The 19,788-nt window shown below is 41.9% G+C and overlaps 2 protein-coding genes across 6 annotated transcripts in view; both read left to right on the forward strand.

The window, feature by feature from the left end:
• Nucleotides 1-4,302, forward strand: part of PITPNC1 (phosphatidylinositol transfer protein cytoplasmic 1) — an 80,045-nt gene extending 75,743 nt beyond the window's left edge. For all 5 annotated transcript variants that reach the window (XM_012578470.5, XM_072936975.1, XM_072936973.1 and 2 more), the window contains one exon: nucleotides 79-4,302. In XM_012578470.5, coding sequence (XP_012433924.3) covers nucleotides 79-338 — 260 coding nt within the window. In that variant the 3' untranslated portion in view covers nucleotides 339-4,302. The remainder of the gene's footprint in view (nucleotides 1-78) is intronic.
• A 1,288-nt stretch (nucleotides 4,303-5,590) lies between these two features.
• Nucleotides 5,591-16,952, forward strand: NOL11 (nucleolar protein 11). The gene is made up of 18 exons (XM_030287461.4): nucleotides 5,591-5,956; nucleotides 7,311-7,424; nucleotides 8,135-8,191; nucleotides 8,752-8,897; nucleotides 9,156-9,213; nucleotides 9,745-9,883; nucleotides 10,289-10,501; nucleotides 10,800-10,876; nucleotides 11,540-11,663; nucleotides 12,342-12,445; nucleotides 12,691-12,765; nucleotides 13,544-13,728; nucleotides 13,972-14,097; nucleotides 14,256-14,471; nucleotides 14,958-15,036; nucleotides 15,860-15,952; nucleotides 16,248-16,355; nucleotides 16,659-16,952. The coding sequence occupies exons 1-18, from the start codon at nucleotides 5,819-5,821 to the stop codon at nucleotides 16,770-16,772; spliced, it is 2,166 nt and encodes a 721-aa protein (XP_030143321.4). The 5' UTR covers nucleotides 5,591-5,818; the 3' UTR covers nucleotides 16,773-16,952.
• Nucleotides 16,953-19,788: the final 2,836 nt, after the last annotated feature.

Consider the following 19,788-nt stretch of genomic DNA (forward strand, 5'->3'; position numbering starts at 1 on the left):
GTAGTTTAACTGAGTTAATGAAATGGTTATTTGAAATTATTCTAACATGCCTTTGTCTTTCATTCCTTCTCGTTGAAGACATGACAATGGATGAAGTCCGAGAGTTTGAACGAGCCACTCAGGAAGCTACCAACAAGAAGATTGGGGTTTTCCCACCGGCAATATCTATCTCTAACACTTCCATGCCTTCCTCCACCCGCAGTGCTCCATCTAGTGCCCCATCAACTCCTCTCTCCACAGATGCTCCTGATTTCCTAACAGTTCCCAAAGATCGGCCTCGGAAAAAGTCTGCTCCAGAAACACTCACTCTTCCAGATCCATCGAAAAAAACCTTTTAAATTAACCCTGCATGTTTCCTCCTGATAAGCCATGTCTGCCACAGCAAGAATGACATAACTCAGTTGCTACAAAGGTCGTGGTGGTTTGTGGGTTGGTTTTTTTGTTTGTTTCAGATAATCTTTCCGGTGTGGAGAGATGACTCCTTTCCTCAGACTTGATCCTTAAAACCTTCTGACAAGTGCATGCAAGAGAAAGTAGTTTATATATTCCTAAAGTAGTGTTTCAAGCCATATGGTGCATCTTACTGACACCAATGGAACAGTCTGAGGGGATGCTATAAACAAAAACCAATCTTTCTGTAGCAGTATTCTGCCTGCAAACCCTCATCTAGGTCACAGCATTTATAATTAGGAGTAGATATTAAGTAAATCTGCCAAGGACTTCTGAGGCAAAGTAGTGCCAACTAGAATGCAGGGTTAATAGAAAAAAAACTCTCCCATTTTCTTCTTTCATAACTAATTTCAAAATCTTTCCCACTCTCAGGCTTCTCCTGTGTGTTCATAAACCTTTGACCTGTAACTCATTGTACTTGAACACCAACAGATCCACATTTTGCTTAATATGACTCAGGATTTGGGGCCTAAAACACAAAACACAAATCTTTTCAAAGCTAAAATATCACTGTATCAAAGCCCCAGTTGTAATTAATTATACTGACTTTGAGGCCATTGAACTATTTCTACCTTGCACAGAATTTGTAACAGGAACCACCTATTTCTTGTAGATAATGTATTTTACTAGCTCTCCCCTGTCCTTTTGTGAGCTCAGAGTGTTGGTGTTCATCAGTGGTGTTCTGTGACATTGGAAAAAGCAGCTGAATTGTGCCAGTTGAGAAACAAAAGCAATGAATTCTGTCTTTTCCTCGCTGGAAAAAGAGCTGTAGTCAGGCTGGGAGACCTTGAATGCAAAGGGAAGAAAACAGGAGACTCCTTTTTCTATCCTGCCTCACATCTCTGCTGAACAGAACAATCTGGCAGAGCTGGGCCCAGGCATTGCCTCGTTTGGGGAAGGGGGACAAAATCAGTCACTTCAAAAAGCAAACCAGTCGTGGGTGATGTTGAGGAACCACAAGTGGTCTTCCTGGTCTGTGTGTGAAATCACTCTTCAATCTCAGGAATTCAATTGTTGATAAGGATGTTTCCCAGAGGGAAGTGCAGATGGTGGATAAAGGAGAAAAACAAATGGCAGGAGAGGTCTCTTCCTTCCTTTCTCTTCAAAGCATGAACTGGGTGAGACCCTTTCCTCGCTGCCTGTGTGGGGCACTTTGCTCTGCCCACAGAAGCTGCTGTTCCATGGCTGCTGCAGTTCCTTCTCTAGGTGACATCAGTTCAGAGCCACTGTTCAGTCCCAGGGAATGACAGCTCCTACCTGAATCATCATCCCAGGGGTGATACTTTGTGCCACCACTGATGGTTCATGGATGGAGGAAAAAAGAGACTACTCCAGAGCTGAGCTGCCCCTGAATATTGAACACTCACTTTGGGGGTGCCCAAACCTGGGGCACAGCGGCTGAAATGCACTGAGCTCCTCGCTGCCTGCAGCTGCAGCACAAGTTTTGTGGAATGAGTGACATTTAGGGGGAGGTTTTAGGAGTAGAAGTAATTCCACTGCCAACCTGCACTGAAACAAGTGTTCATTTGTCTGATAGTGAAAATCCTGCAGCCAGCAAAATCTAGGAGCTCTCTGCAGGTCTGCTGTGGTGTGACTTCCTGCATTCTCCCATGTCCTGTCCATGACAGCCTTTGCTTTTCTTTCCAGAGCTGGCACTTCTGACTCATTGGTGACCTGATGGGTGATGCTGTTTTGTTTAAAAAGAAGCTGCTGTAACACTGCAAACAAAAAGTTTTGTAGGAAACAAAACTTTCCTACATTGGTTTATGATTTCAGCTTAACAAGGGTGCACATTATGGATCATAGGATCATGTGTAGTTTTTTATTGTTATTATTCATTTAGTATCAAGATTGTAACATTGGCAGCAAAGGGAAACCTTTAAAAACGTAAATCATTGATTGGTTCTTTTCTCATTGCCTGACTTTGGCCCATACAGGAATAGTTCAGGTCTGCTCCACCTGAAAGTCTGTTTCAAAAGATTTTTAATTTGTCCAAGACAAATTTGCTCAGCTCTATTCAGTGTCCTGGTGCTCACACATGACTGTTTCTATTCTATTTTGGAATCTGGGTTTGACACAGATTATTGGACCACAACAGTTCCATCTTTACTCGTGTTTAACTGATTGATTTCCAATACATTGATCATGATATTAGGAAGGTTTGGGGACAAGTAATTTGTGAAAATCACTGAACAGGACAGATTTGAATATCTGCCTGGCAGAGATGTAAGAGAGAGACACAGATTCTGGAGTGTCAGTGACAGGACACTCCCTGCTGTGCCCAGCTTTAGTGTCCCACTGGCAGGGTCAGGAACAGCCACTCTGCTCGTGCTGCTGCCCAGTCAAGGCCAATTAAAAGATCTGTAATGTGTCCCTGCTTTGGATAAGAATACCCAGATTTTCACTGATTGTGGAAGTGCCCAGTGCTGAGTTTTGCCTTGCTTTCCCCAGCAGTCATCACCCATCGGGTCAATGATATGATCTTTAAATGCATTTTTCTGTTTGGTTTGCTGCTATTTAAGGTAAGATAACTTTTTCTAGAATATTCCCAGCAGGCATTCAGGAAATTAAATGAAATGAGAAGGAAGGTCTGAGTATTTCAGTGTAACACCTCGAGGAGAAAGAGTTACAGGTTTTCAGGGCTGATTTTTCCCTTTCTGTTGTGTTTTCAGACACGTTTATTAGTATTAAAATAGAGAGTTTTGCAGGTGTTCCTCACTTAGTTTGCAAAATAAACGCTGTGATTACTTACTGGGTACAGGCTCAGAGCATGGTGAACACAGCCTGTGTTCCTCCTCTCCGCCACAGTGACAAGAATCTCGTGATGCAGCTCTGCTAGGACTTGGCAAGGAATTTTTTATCAAGGGGAATACAGTTCAGAGCAAAAACTGTGATGAGTTTGTTCAGGTTTCTATGAAAACCTCCAGGCTTTGCTTGTACTTTTGTGTATTTTGGATAGAACAATCATTAGAAAACAACTGGCAATTCAGTGCAGCTTAAGAAGGGTCGATCTCCTAAAAAATCAAAAAGGGGGGGACCCACAGAAGTTGTTCCTGAAACATGTACTTAATGGGATTTCTTATGAATGTAATGGTTAATTTTGTAAAGGACTGGATAAATATTATGGAAAGAAACTATTTGACCTTGTTCTTTGGCTTTTCTGATTATTCTGGAAGGTGATTTTGTGACATCTAGTAGCCAATTTGCATTAATTGCTGCTGTAGAGACTTTGAAACTGAAATATTTGTTCCTTGAATTTCAGTTTGTAACAAGACCGCTATACTTTGCTAAAACTGCTTTGAAGCTTGCTGCACTATAACTTCAAAACAATGTGTTATCCTTTGAAATAAGCCAAATGTATATGCTTTTTATGAATTAGTGAGTGCAGTAAGAGAGAATTCAAAATCTTGTCAATAGATTTTCTGTTGTCATTGTTTGGACTGTTTTCTATGTGTAAGTTAAAACTGCTAAATAAGTCTAACAATGTTTTGCTTTAAATGAACAGCATGGTCATGGAATTATGATCTCCTGTAGTTTTTGTGTCACTAAAGAAGGTTTTATTGGTTTATTACATTTCTGTGATAATTCCACATGATTCTGTTATGTCCAGTAATTAATTTCTTTTATTTAGAGCACTGATGGCAACATCAGGCAATGCACCACCACCGTCAAAGAAGGACCAAGTCTTGATTTGCTCTGCACGTTCAATAGTGCAAGGCTCAGCAGGAGAATTTGACTGTCATTTTCTCATATCACTTAGTTTCTGTTTTTTTCCAAGTTATTTATTATTTTTAATATTGTATTTTCGTTGCATTTTGTTGTAAATAAACTACCAACAACTATTCTTTACAACAGTGGCCGTTTTCTCTTACTGGGTCTCCTGTAGGCAGAAACCTCCTCATTAATATGTAACATTGACATTTCTACTCCAGCTCCGCAAGTCACTTCCTCAAAATTAAACAGCACAAAGAATTAACTTTGTGAGGAAAATTTAAAGCACTTACAGCCTCTCCTGGGTTCCGTTGTGTCCCTGCTCTGTAAAGGTTTTACCGGGGCAGGTGCCCCATCAGTCTGGCATTAGCCCATTCACTTGTAAATGACCATTTGGTTGACAAGGAAGTTTTTCAGTGGGGAATCTAATCCTTTATCCAGGCTTTGACAGCTCAGTAACTGGAAAATACTGGAAGAGAGACCACTCGAATCCTCTCAGGCTTGTCTCCAAGTCAGTTAATTTTAGCCAACAGAAGTTTCCCTTGCACAACGGTTCTTTATACGGTTTTACACAGAGACTTTCTCCATGGAAACGAAGCTTTCCCTGCTCCCGAGGAACGGCAGCGCTCATTCAGGAGGGAAAAGCTTCCGGGCAGCGTGGGACAGGGCAGGGGGAACAAAGAGGGGACTGGAAATGTTTTAAACTGGAAATCGCACGGCGCAAAGGGGACGTCTCGGCAGCCGCTGGGTCACCGTGCCCGGCCCGGCCACCGGAGCCAGGTGGGGCAGGGCCCAAAGGGACCCGCAGTGACCCGCACTGACCTTGTACACCTTGGCCTCCTGTTCTGGGGTAGGGCTGCACTGACATCTGCACACACTCAAAATCTACACCGGAAAATACAAAGCGGTGAAAACCCCAATGGGACCCTCCGACTGCGCGGTCGACGGGGCCGGGCTGTGCCCCAGAGGGGACAATCCCCTCACCCCGTCGCTGCCCGGGGACAATCCCGCACCCCGTGCCGCTGCCCGGGGACAATCCCTCACCCCGTGCCGCTGCCCAGGGGACAATATCCTCACCCCGTGCCGCTGCCCGGGGACAATCCCTCACCCTGTGCCGCTATCCAGGGGACAATCCCCTCACCCCGTGCCGCTGCCCGGGGACAATCCCGCACCCTGTCCCGCACAGGGCACTCGCACGGGCGGGACCCCCGCGCCCCCTCAGCCCAGCGGAGCCTTCACCGCCCGTGCCCGGGCACGTTAGCGCACACGTGACCGCCTCATTAACATACACGTGACCTTCACTGCCAGAGCCGCGGCCCCTCTCGTTGGCGTGCACGTGCGCCATTCATTAGCGTAAATCGGCCGCCTCATTAGCATACAGCCCGCGCTGCCGGCCGCGGGAGCGGTGGGCCCTGGGGAGGGGACACGCGGGCCCCTGAGTGTCCCGCTGTCCCCAGGGCAGCTGCTGCCGCTCTCCTCAGCTGTCACAGCATCCGGAGCGCCTCACGGCCCGGAGCGCGGCCCGCCCGCCTCAGGCGCTGCCCGCCGCGGAGCCGCCTCACGCCCTCGGGGACAGCGCGGCCCGTCCCGACCCCGCCCCGGCTCTCGCGGGGTGCGCGCGCCGCGCCAACTCTCGCGAGAGCCGGGCCTGGCCAAGATGGCGGCGCTGTGCGAGAGCTTCACGCTGCGCGGGCCCGGCCCCGGCGGCGGCGGCCCCGGGCTGTGCCTGGAGCCGGGCCCGGGCCGCGACCTGGTGCTGCTCACCGAGCGCGGCCGCGCCGCCACGCTCTTCAAGGTACCGCGCGCGCGCGCTCGGGAGGCGGCAGCCCCGGCCTGGGGGTGGCCCCGGCACGGGGGTGGCCCCGGCACGGGGGTGGCCCCGGGCAGGGCCGGGCCGCGCCGGTTCCCCGATTCCCTCCCGGCCTGTCCGGCCCAGCCCCGCCGTCCCCCGCCGCCATCCCCGGCCTGGCCGTGCTCTGCTCCCCGCTCCCTCTGCTCGGGAGCACGGGACGGCTCGGGCGCTTGTTCGCGTATTTCTCCTCTTGCTGGTATTTTCTGTCCGTTCCCCGTCCCAAAAACACTTTCCCGAAGCCACAGGTGCGTGTCCCTTCAGTGCCAGGTTCTGGGCTGTCAGCTCAGTGCCAGCTGCCGTCCTGCTGGCAGCAGGAAGACTTTAGTTTGCAGCACCTGAAAGTGGAAATGTGTTCTGGTCTCTGTTATTCCATAGACCATAATAAGGAACTTTAAGGCAAGTATTTGAGTTTCTGTTTCCAGTTGACTGTCACATCCAAACGGCAGTGACAGGACAAGCAGGAATGTGTTTATACTGACAGAGAGTAGGTTTAGATTAGATATTGGGAAGAAATTGTTCCCTGTGAGGGAGGTAAGGCACAGGGTGCCCAGAGCAGCTGTGGCTGCCCCTAGACCCTTGGAAGTGTCCCAGGCCAGGCTGGACAGGGCTTGGAGCAGCCCGGGACAGTGGCAGTGTCCCTGTCCATGGCAGGGAGTGGGACTTGGTGATCTAAAGTTCCTTCCAACCCAAAGCATTCCATGATCTAAGTGGGTTGATGGTACAGCCTCCTTTGGGTTGTTTATTCCCCCTGCTAAGTCCATATGTGACAACACAACTTTGTTAATATGCCCAGTGTACTCTGGAGGGAGGAGAGGGGCTTGAGTGCCCTTGACTGTGAATCACACAGAACAGGAGTTCAGACTGCAAAATCCACTGCTCTTGGTCTCAGTAGCTCACCTTGAAATAGGAAGAGAAAAAGCACAGTCTGTGTGTGATTGTATTAGTCAGTAAAAACAAATTACACTATGATAAAATTGAGCCTTTGAAAAAGCCAGGCCTTGTACCTGTGCTTCATGGCATAAACCCTTCAGACTGTTACAGGGAAAAGTTATTTCTTACATGAAAAGCAATCTAATTAAAGTAGAGTTCTTTCCTGTTATTCTGAAATTGTTGGTGTTAGAGTTGGAAACAGGAATGCTCAAGAGGAATTTCTGAGTATAGCAGTTTCCATATTTTGATATTCTAATTCAGGTCAGGTGTGGCTGCCTTGCATTTCCTTTCTGTCATGAGAGAAGTCCCCAAAGTGGTGTTTCACATGTTACATTTGAATTGCAGTGTCTTTGTTCTGACTCTGTAGATTTCGGATCAGAAGCCCCTGGGCTGTTGGTCAGTTAAGCATGGGCAGATTCTCACCTGTCCCGTCGTGTGCAACTTTGAAACCCATGAGTTCATCGCCGTTCACGACGACAAGGTGAGAGCCTTCATCCTTCTGGAGAGGGAAGAAGGAGTTGGTGGGTGCTCCTGAGGGAATGTAGGTAGGAAAAAATCAGCAGTGTGACATTTCAGGTTGGAAGCGTGGGGAGCCCTTGGCACATTGGTGACATGAGCAGCTTCTGTGCTGAGCACCATGGTCTGGTGGCCCTTGGACACAGGAGATGCTCAGTGCCTCCTGCATGCACTCCCTAAGGACGAGTTACTTGGTTGGATCCTGGGTGACATTTACAGTTGCATGATTGTGATACTGGAATGGTTACAGTAATTCACACACCCATCCTTGGTTTTCTGCTCTTGTTTCATAGTTAAATGTTTCTCTTGTGTTTATGTAGCATTTGCTTAGATCATGCTGAGCCTTTGGCTTTTCATTGTTGTTGGTGAAATATCATTCCTGGCCTTGCTTTGCTTGTGAAAATCAGGTGATTTGTATCTCACCTGTCTCCACCACTCTGATCTACTTTAATTCAGAGTTCTGCTGTGTCTTTTCCTTCATTTTTTCTTGTCCTTTCTTTCCAGCTCAGGATTTCTGAGTTTATTCCTGTTGTTTCTGCTCCCTCCTTGGGGCAGTTCCCATTCAGGTCACTATGCATGCTTCTGTGTGTTTTCCTCCTATGGCAGTTGCTGGTATTTTGAGTGATGAGAAGTCTGTGTGTTACTGTTTTACCTAAAATTATGCTTCTCTTAAAGGTTCTAAGAATATGGAAGAATGAGGACATTAACTTGGACAAAGCCTTTAAAGCAACAGTAAGTCTTCATGTGTTCTCTGTTATGTGTTTTGGATTCTGGTGGAGAGAAAAACTGCTCCAATTTTCGTAGTATTAGCCATATTATATTTTAGCTTAACTTGTGCTTCATGATGTTGTGCAGTAGTGCACTGACTTTATCATCAGAATATTTCTCTTAGAGGGATTTTTATGCCAAGGCCAGCATTTCTGAGGACTTTCTAAAGATGATGAATTGTGTTCAATTACGGATCTTTGTGTTCTGCTGTTGATGTGTTAAACATCACTTTGTGTGTTGCTGTAGAGCAGTTGTGTGACCTCCTGACCCTATCATGTATTTTCTGACGTGATTCAGGAATGTGATGCTCATCAGGACATTTTCCTGACTTTTTTTGGGGTAGTGATTTGCATTATTTGTGGCATTTCAGCAAATCAGCAACATTCAGATCTACGTTATTAAGAATCTTAAAGGTTCATAATTTTTCTATTAAAAGTTTATTGGCAAATGTGAGAATCATGAATAAAGCACTCAGTTTTCAGGGTAGTGCAGCAGAGAACAGAGCTCTGGTTTTGTTCTTGCAGCTCTCAGCAGATGTGTACAGGATCCACTCCCTTCCCCAGGCGGGGCCGGTGGTGCTGTTCCGGGGAGGGGCGGCTCGGACGCTGGATGTGCTCTTGGAGGCTCCTCAGCAGGAGATTGAAAACCTCATCTCAGCCGAGGTCATCAGGTAAGGGCTGCACTTTGTGATGATTCTTGCTTGGGGGAATTGATTGTGATGGTGAAAATTGTTCCTTCTTTTGAGGAGATGGGGGAAATCAATGACCAAGATCATGGGGTTGAGTGTTTTCTTCCAACATTTTGTTTTTAAAATCTTAGAGTTATTTATAGAGATTTCCTAAAGTTAGAAGGTGCCTTGTGTATAGTGATATGACTTTATGTATAAACCTAGAATTTGGAGGATGTTCATCCAGCTTTCTGGTTTTAGGTGGAGTGGAGCTTTTATGGAAGGCCAACAACCTGTCTTAATTTTCACTACTGAGAAAGTGAGTAAAACACTTTTTATTTTAAAAACTTTCATAGCAGGAAACCTGAGTGCTTTTTTCAAAATCCATCACCGGTTTTATTTGATTTTAAGAGCTTTTGGTGGGATCATTATCCTGATTTAATCAACACAGCAGTTAAATGGAAGTTGTGTTGCATTCAGGGCTGAGAAGCTGGGCTCTCAGAACTGCAGAGAACAATTAATAAGCTGAAGTACAGTAGACATTGTGGCTCTCCATTGCTCGTTGTGAAGATCTGTTGACTAGGATGTATGTTTTTAAAAAAGGAATTATACATGAATCTGTCTTTATGCAAATGCTTCTTCCTGCAAATCCATTTGTTGCATCAAATAAGAATTTTCTTTACTTATTGGTCTGCAGACTACTCCAAATTATTCTGTGTGTCCTATAGAAAATGCAATTTCCTAGTTTTGCACAACATCCAAAGTTAAGCAGTACTGATATCTGAATTTCTGTTATATCTTCTTTGTGTAAATTAAGGGAAAATTTTCTTTTTTTTTTTTTTTATTTTAGGATGGGGATTTTTTTGTCTATGTCCAGAAGCCTAAGCTGAGTAGTCTACACAAATACAAGCTTGAACAACAGGAATCAGCCATGCCACTGTGTTTCACAGCACATATAACAAACCAAACTGTCACACTTCTGTGTTTGTGTAAGTTATATTTGTTAATGGGTTGTGATAATGAAGCAAAGAATTGTATGAAAGGACATAAAATGTTCATATTTGTGAAATGCTGTGTAATATTTTTAGTTTTTTAAACTTCCTAAAACAGCTACAAGTAGTAATGAAAGATTCCTGATACTTTAATGGTTGCAAAGGCCAACTGTTCCTTCCTGTGATCGCTTGTACCCTGCAGATCTCACTGCACCTTTATTGCTGTACTTTCATTTTGCTGCTTTGGATTATAATAAGTCCTTTAAATATCCTGCATTAATTCCTCTATCAGCATTCACTGGATACTGGGTTTTTTTGGATGGCCTCTTGCCATATGATATCAAACAGGTTTTTTCCACAAAAAAATTTGTAAAAGAGTGATTATTATTTTCCTTTTGACAGATTCCAATGACTCTGTGTACCAGGTTCTGATACCTCTACAGCAAGATACTGAAGAAGAAGAGGAAAAAAAAAAAGAAGAAATTTTGTCCAAGTCACTGCTACTAAAGCTTTCAGTATCTGGAGCTGTTCTGAAAGGAACATCTTTAGTTGTTGTGGACAAAGACCACGTTGCAGTGTTGGGCAGTCTGGCTGCATCTGGGAATAAGCCCGAAGGTAACTTGAAAAATCATATAAAGGTATTATAAGGTCTAAAATTTCCATGGGCAAAGGACTGGGTGGGAAAACTCTGCCATCCCTCTTGTCCCAGCCTCTGGTTTAAAGTTCTTCACAGGAAAACCAACTTTTCTTTAAGTTGAGATTTAACCTGAGTGATGCAATTCCTAATGCTAAATACTGGCTGAGCTGTTTTGAAACAGGTATTTCTGTTTCCTCCAGCATTTGTAACTGAAAGTAGCAAAGGCAGTAGTGCTTATGTTGCTTTTTGGTCTCATCTATCTGTTACTTCCCTCAGAGTACCTGACCGTATGGAATACAAAATTTCAGACGTTGCAAACCTCAAAGGAGTTGCCCCTGGGGACCAGTGGCCAGGTAAAGCTTAGCCATGGGTTTGGGGTCCTTGAGCTTTGTGCATTTGACAGCAGGGAAGGGACTGTTGGGCTGCAGAGCTCTGCTGCTGCTGGAGGAGCAGTAATTCTGCAGCAAAATTAATGCTGACCAGTTGATGAGCACTTTCTGCCAGAATATTCTCTGGGAGAATGGTGGCTTATGGGAATTTCTGTAATAATTTCGTGTTTTGTCATGTCTCATGGTCATGATTATTTGGTGTGAATAAAATCACTGAACACAAAACCCAGCAGCGTCTGTTCTGTTCAGGCATTTTGCAGTTGAGGAAAGAAATTATTCTATGAGCACCTGAGCAGCACTTCAAGCTATTCAAGAGTCAAATAAATGAAATGACACCAAACAGCTGACTGCTTTTGTCTTAAAATTGCACAAGAGGAAACTTATAATGTGAAATTTTCAAATTACTTAATGCTACTATATGGAGCAGCCACTATATTTTAGGATATCCCTGGAAAAATACTCAACACTTGTAATTTCTGCTGCTAACAAATGTTAAGCCTACCACAAATAATTTAAAATAATCTGATCACTGAATTCCAGTTGAAGTTTACAGTAAGGAGTTACACATCAGTGCAGGAATTCCCTTTTCTGCTTATCTCATTTATGATACATTTTAATATTTTGCAGTTGTGGTGTTATGAGGAAAAATTTTTTCTATTTCATGGGAAAGTGCTGACTGTAATTTTGTACAAGTGTGAAACATCGTCCTTGGCAGCTGCTGTGGGAAAACTAAAGGATAGTCAAACCCTTGGTAAGATTTTTTTTAATATATAATTACAGTGAAAAGATCTTGTAAAAGGAAGATGTCTGAAATTGTATAAAAATTATTTTAACACAGTCCTATAAAATTAATTATTTGAGTCTAAGCAGCTTGAAGCAGCTTCACACTGTACTGTGTTCCTGGCTGCTAAATCTACTGGTGCTGGGAATCCCAAAGCACAGAAGTTTCTGAATTTATTGTGGCTTCACTTAACCTGAGTTGTCATTCAGATACTGGAATTACTGAGAACACTGGAATGCTGGTGATGAATACTGAGAACAAAGTGAAGTGCTGTTTTCCTAAAAAGTATTTTCAAAGAGTTTGTGGTTGGATAGGACAATGTCAAACCTTAGTTTGTGAACTTCAGTTTAAAATTGTACTGTCATAGTGGTTTTAAACTCAGCATTGGTAAAACATTGCAAGTAATGCTCAGGATAAATTGTGTAATAACTTACTTCTCTTGCTCCCAGAGGCAAAATGGAGAAACAGTGTAAAAAAGGTCATAAAATTGCCTGCTACTGGAAAAAAACTAGCAATTTTCTTGGCATAAAATCACTTGCATTATAGTTTAGAAAGTATGTGTTAGCATAAGAAGTTGATGCAATATTCATACTTCAATAAATGTGCTGTAAGTGTTATCTGCATGTAGTTTCATTTGTGTGTTCCCAGATGTGTCCTCGTTTGTGAACTGGAATACCCTGGAAGATGAAGAGCAGGTGGTTTCCTTTCAGTCCCAGCAGTCTGTAGCTCTGAAAGCAGAGTCCAGAATGAATGTAAGTTAGCATTAGGATCGTTTGAGGTTGTTGCTTATCTTGTCTTTTCCCCTGCTATTCTTAGGTGTTGCAGCAGAAAGAAGTTTCACTTTATCTCTTACTGATTGTTTCTAACGCTGTTTCTGCAATTAGAGTTAGTAATTATAGTTTGGACAGCAAGCTGACATGTGAACTGTCCTTTTATCTGGCTTGAAATCCTTAAATATTTTGGAGCTGAATAGTAACTCTGTTTTTCTTTACCATAGTTAAGATCAAGAAGGAGCACTGTTGATGAACAGTCAGGGACCTTATCAGTTGGGCAGCTCTTACTAAAACTCAAAGTAAGTAACCCAAATATCCTCAAGTAGGGTTTAGACACTCACAGAATATTCTAGGTGTCTCTTAAGCTGTTACCTCTCTCCATGTCCTCTTGCACAGATCAGGTTGACCAAGCTGCCTTGAACAGGTGAGAGGAAGGATATTCTTGTTATCATTATTGTGCAAGAATAGCATTTGGGCATGGTGAAATTAAGTTTTGTCATAGGAGCGTTTTGAGAACTGTACAATACATGGCTTATAACAGCTGAGTTCTGGAAACTTGCACAAATTTGTTCCTTTTTAATGACAGTCTCTTACAATAAATAAGGGAGGATATTTCATCTGAACTTTGCTGGTTTAAGTTATTATTTATGGCCTTAATTTTGTTGAAGGTATCTTGGCCATAGGAAGTCAGAAATTCTCAGGAATTCCACTGTAAATACAGCAATAAGCTCTTTAGTTCCTTTCTAGAACTTGCTGCAAGTGCTGCGATAGGTCACACAGGAAGGGAAACTTATCTACAGTTCACCTGTGGCTGGACACCTTGTTATTGTCACTGATGTAACAGGATGCATGAGCAGTTACTGCTTACCTGAGTTCAGAGTGAGGCATGTCCTCATGTAGCCCTTTCATGCTTGAGAGAATCTATCCTATCCAAGCACAGAGTGGTGAGGGATTTCTGTAAATTTTTGTAACTTGAATTCCAAAATAGGTCTGCTTCTAACTGGTCAAATTAATGCCAGGGTAGTTCTCAAACATGTGCCTTGTACTTCTGAGTTGCAGAGTATTTGTCTTTTGCAGAATGCTTCTACATACGTGTTGGAAACTGAATTGAGACAACTAATGGCAAAAGCACCGACCCCAGATCTGCAAGCCACCATTGGCTGTGTGGTCACTGCCCTTATAGACAGATGTAAAAGAAATCCAAAGTACTACCCTCAAACTTTCCTGCATGAGATCGTTGAAACCCGAAACTTGTCCTACAGGTAGTGACTCTGCATTTTTAAAGTGTAAGAAGCAGTCTTTAAAGTTAAAAAAAAAGTAGAAATAAGGTTCTTTATAAGCTGCTTGTGAAATACCAGAATTTAGTACAAAAGGTGCTTATTTTCTGATGAAGTTGGTGTTTTACATAAAAATCCGTCTGAGGAGGAAGATTAGTACTACTACCTTAGTCGCCAGTGTAGTTCTCAGTGTGGACTGTGCAACCTATTAATTTCATATTCTTATAGTTTATGTCCAGATTTAATGGCTGTTGCTTTGGAGAAAAACGACATGCATCTCTTACAAATCTGCCTAGAACGGTTTCCAGATATTCCTGAAGAAATTACTTATGCTTGCCTGAAAACATTTTTAAGGTAACTCAAAATCAGTTTTTCCTTTTTTTATTTCCCAAATTTTAGTCTGCTTTTGTTTTCATAATAACCTGCAAAGAGTTTATTATCTGTGTTGATGGCTTTGCTGATTTTAAAGCTAATAATTAAAAGTGTTAAGTGTCTGAAATTTTCTTCTACAGCATGAGTGAAGAATATCTTCAAAGCATAGATGTAAATCTAGATTCTGCCATCTGTTACGTGGATGTTGAATACAACGATACGGAATTTAAGATTGAAACTCTGGAGAATGGTTTCAGTGCAGAGATGGAGCAGGACATGTGTGATACCAAAATCCCCAGGCAGAGCCGCAGCGATGGTGAATCCTGCCCCGTTGGGCTTCGCAAGGCAGCGTTGCTGTATCCTCTGCATGAAGGGAAGCCAGAGCATTGCATGTGCTGGGGATGTTTTATTTGGTATTGCCAAAAGCCACATCCTCTGTTGGTGCTAAACGTTTCTGAGTTCTCTAAGAGCTGTTCCTACTCAGTAGAAAAACTGTTTAAAATGTAAATGGAAACATTTAGCTTTTAGAATGTATCTACACCAATTTAAACTTAGTTTTATTACACTTTTGCAATAATTTTTCTCTACTTAAGAGAAAAGGTATCAGTGCTTTGGATATTTGCCTGTTAAAACACATCAGGCAGCTATGCCCTTGCAGTGGACAGAACTGTTCAAGTAAATATATCATAATGGCTCAGTTGCTGTAGATATTTCATGACAGAAATAAGATTCATACAGAATTTAACTCATAAATCTGGAGAAATATTTTCTTTGGAATTCACTCTGGTTTGTAGAAACTGGTATTTTTCCTGCAGTGTTATTCCCTTAATAGCACTGCACAGAAATGCTGTTCTCCATTCAGCTTACACTGAAACATTTCTTTTGCCTCACCTGAAAAACCTTCCACCTCAACAAGCTGTTGTAAGTATTTTAACATTAAAAAGTGTAAATGCACTTATTTTGTGGTGAAGGGAAGGGAAGAGATTTTTTTCTATTGTATATGAGAAATTCACCATTCTTTCAGGAGTCTGATTAACAAACTAATGCACGAAAATGAAATTAGGATGCCTAATAAGAATTAATATTAAGGAATATCACATTTTTCCATATAATTGTGTACTTTTCTTGATATTTCTAGTCCTTGCTTATTTTAGAAGATGTAAGTAAAAAACTCTCTTTATGACCCAGCATACCTGGAAAAAGTTCATGTTCTGTTAGCAAGTAACAATACCTTCCTTTGATGTAGATGTTTTTTTAAGAAAGGAAAAAGACTCAGTAATTTAGTAAGTCCTACCAGAGACAGAAGTTTAGAAATTATGAGACACAAGCTCTGTATAATCCCAAATTTATACTAATCTAGATAACCTCAGTTTAGGGAAGAAACACACCAAACTCCCCTGTTTCTCAAAATCTGAAATATAACTTCAAGAACTTTGTGTACCTGAGGATATGTTTGATTTTCCAGTGATTTTAGAAAAAACCTGCACATCAAAACAAAGCTGATCTCAGCTCTGACACATCCCCTGGAACAGTGATTACCCCTGAATGCAGTTTACACTGAATATTGCTGAGAATTTTCAAACATCCAGCTATGGGTGGTGTAAGAGAATCAAAAAACTTGGTTTTAATGTGTAGTATACAGGCATCTATGTTTCATTCAAAAACAAGAAATAAATTTTTTTAAATCCTTATTAATGTTACCATGTGCCTGTCCTTTACAAATGTTCTGACTTTTCTACTTCAGCTATTTCTCAGGTATTTATATTACCTGTATGTGAAGTGCAGTGAAAAAGTTAACACCACTCTTCCTGGAGTACGCTCTCCCACAATAAATCAGGTGAGCAGCTCATTCTAAGAGCCGTGCTTCCTTCTCTTTCTGGGGTGTGTAACTGTGAGTACTTGGGAATATCTAAAATCAGCTGACGTCTGCATTCATTCTACAAAGAGCTGTCCATCAACATAACCTGTATGAAGTCAATGTAACACTTTAACAATCAAAACACAAATATACCTTAAAATATGAACCCATGCATTTTGCATTAAAAGTTAATGTCTCAGAGTTCAGCTTTTAAAGCCAAACGTGTTATTTCCAGACTGGGAAGTGTAAGTGTACTTTTCTTGTTTGCCTTCAGATCATGGATTGGATGTGCCTGTTACTTGATGCTCAGTTCACTGTCATGGCGATGCTTCCAGAAGCAAAGGACTTGGTTTCAAACCTGCATAGGTTTGTGAGAGCCCAAGTAAGTTTCATCTTCTGGGATAATTATTTGATTTTCAGTTGGATTCAGAATATGGATGTTGAGAACAGGGGAAGACCGACAACAGCAAATAATATAGTGAATCAAATAATGTCTGTCCTCCTCTGAATGCTCCTTCCTGAGCATGAATTGCAGTTGCCTCTGTCTCATTTGAATTTCAAAAGCTGCTGTATATTTGGTTTAAATATCTTAAGCTGTGCAGAACCACAGATAGTTCCACAGTATGATGATGTATAAAAGAATTAAAGTATTTTATTATAAATGTCTCTGTTTTCTTCTTTTCAGGTACGGTTCTACTCAGAACTCAACAAGATGGAAGGAAGTTTGCGGGAATTACAAAGACTGAACCTCCTGAGAGAATCTCAGACCTATTCTATTGAAGTGCTGGAAATCATTTGAATTTGAAGTTCATTAACACATTTATTTTGTGTTGATTCCTTTTATGACAAGGATGTATTAGCACTCCATATTGGGGCTGTCAGAAGTTGTTTTCTACATAGGAGGAGCCTGGTTACTTTGTAGCTACATGGGAGTTGTAAGTTTGAACTTTGTGTATTAAAATCTTTCTTTTTGATTGGATGAGAAGCTGGATGTTTGCTTCTATTTTCATGTAGAATTTTGATAGGTGATCATGAGAACTTCCTAGAATATCACACGATTCTTGGCTAAACACGAGATGGTTGTGGCAGAAGTACTGGGGGAATAACTTGATATCTTGGGCTGTATAATTTGGATAGAGCTGCAGACACAGTTAAAAGGCTCGAGTCACTTTGGAAGGTGACATGTTTAGTTGTATTTATACACTGTCAGTACCAAATGTATGTAGAAGTCTGAAAAATTAACTCCTGCAGTAGCAGCTGAAGATTTATAGAGGGGACTTCTTGGCACTGGTAGTAGTTGCTTTCAATGTTTTGGTCAAGAAAACTTATCTTGAATTTAAAATAAGAACATTCTTACCTACATCAGTATGTTTTCTATAAGTACTTTTTCAACTACTGAACACCTCAACTTAGTTAATGTCACCTATGCTGCTTGAATTCTAGCATTTCAAAGTATAATCTTAGATTGATTTTGACTCTCTTTGAAATACAGAGTGATGAACTAAAGTTCTATGTAGACAACATTTGTTGAAGATTTTACAGGTATCTGTTGAATTATTCTTCTGATGAGGCATTCACTTTAAGCTGACTTGTAGCAAGATACCTGTGGGAGTATTCATCTGGAATAGGGAAAAATGGGACAAAAGCATAATACTGAATTTTCTGGAGTCAAGTATAAGGTGGATTGTTGGGGACAAGATAATCTGTACCTTTTCAGAACAGAAAATATGTTATTTTTACTAATTATGTGACAGGATATTAGTAGAATTCAGCATATCAGTGTGACATCACATTCTCTGGACAGAGAGACATAATTCTGTCTCAGGATTTCTTGGAGAAGCACAGAAAGAAGAAGAGGAAACAATCTATCTCAGCTCCTTTGTTCTCCCCATGTGGAATGTGGTGTGGAGATTGTTTACCTGCAGTGATTGTTGGGTTGGATTTTGGTGAAGGTTGTTTGGGGTCAGTGACCAATCGGATCCAGCTGTGGCTCAGGCTCTCAGCAGGGGGTCACGAGTTTGTAGATAGTTAGGTAAGTAATAAGTAAGTATGTAGAATAGTATAGTATCTCTTTAAATAGTATATTAATGTAATATAGTATAGTTTTAATAAAGGTATCCTTCAGCCTTCTGATCTGGAGCCAGACATCATCATTTCTTCCCTGAGATGGGGTTTGCCACATTTTACTACATATCAGTATATTGATATACTTTGGTTTTCATCATCTAAATAAAGTGACGATTGGAACTGTGTTGAATTACCTCAGCAAAAGTCATGTAAGCCCTTCCTTCCTACACCTGACTTCCAGTCCACTGCTGAGCTCTAGTGTAATGATGCTCAGTAACACTGCGGTGTCTTAGAAACGTGTACCTGGAACTGATTTGGGAGCTGAACACCTGAACACAATTCCTAACACACGTTATTAAATACTTTGGAGTGAAGGACTGGACAAAAGCATCTCAATAATTTAAGCAAGAGCATATGCTCACTTGTTATGAATGCCATCCAGCTGTAGGTTAAGTTCTTTCCCTTTTCCTTGGAGAAAGGAATCCACCCAGACAACAGCTTGGAACAACTGGTCTATTCATCTTCTCTGAAGCGCCTTGTGAAAGGAAGCTTTTTCTCCATCTGTCCTAAGGATGGAAGTAGGGTGGAGCTTCCACCCAAAAATTCCTCTTCCTGCTGTATTCAATGCACTTATAATTATGCTCATTTAACTTGAAATAGGAGCTCCCAAGTTCCAAATCAGTATGTTCTGCTCTGAGGGGAATGGGCAGGTTTTGGGGTTGGGGTTGATTTCTCTGCTGAGCTGTGTCTTGGAAAGGACTAATTTATATCCTGACCCTGAAGGTAACATACCTCTCTGTGCACCCATTTCTCCACTTATAAAATGAAAATTATTAAGTCCTATTCAGTAAGCACTTCCACATCACCAGCTGATAAGGGGTGGGATTAAGAGACGAGATACTCTGGTTCACAGTTCAGAAGCACATGATTCTCATCACCTTTGATCTACCACAAATACACAAAATCCACAGTACTTTGGAGATGTTAATGCTCTCACAATGCTGCAGTGTAAGTGATTGGTGCAGCGGGTGCACTAGGTACCTTTGTTAGATTCTCAGATGGCAGAATGCACAGGTGTTTTTTCCATGGTACCAGAAGGAGATAATGGAAAATGTCTGTATATTCATGTATTTAAAGAGTTACCACAATCCTCTGCCACCTTGTGAAAGGTAGCAAAGATCAGCCCCACATAAGCAATCTAAAGGTAACTTGGAAAGGTTCAGAATACAAATTGAGTAGAAAGGTGTAAATGGGGTTGGGCAATGTTGGCTGCTGCTGTGTGTGTAATCCTGTGTTCAGACCAGGGCTTTGGGCCTGTGCAGCTGCAACACTGAATACAAAAGAACTGCAGATAAAAAGCTGGATATAGAGTGCAAATGGGGCTGAACGCTTGATGCTGTGGCAGGTTCGTAGGTTTAATGAGGTGCTCGGCCTGAGCAACAAGTTAATGAACAAAAGGACTTCAAAAATTACTATTGAAGAATGCAAATTAAATTACACATTGGACATGTTGCTGCCATGTTTGTGGCATGACCAGTGTTGGGTTTTACCTTGCTCAGAAGTATAAGCAAGGGACTGAAAGAAATTAACATGTTAACAGACTGATTTTCTAATGGTAAGACTTCTGGCTCTCTGAAATCCAGAAGCTGTCTCAATCTACCAATGAAAAGGAAGGCTGGTTCTAAGAAATACAAGATGTCTGTGTGCCTTAGGCTGACTTTCAGCTTGTACTGTTTTTCCTTATGAAA

The sequence above is a fragment of the Taeniopygia guttata genome, chromosome 18 (assembly GCF_048771995.1).
Source record: "Taeniopygia guttata chromosome 18, bTaeGut7.mat, whole genome shotgun sequence".
Lineage (NCBI taxonomy): Eukaryota > Metazoa > Chordata > Aves > Passeriformes > Estrildidae > Taeniopygia > Taeniopygia guttata.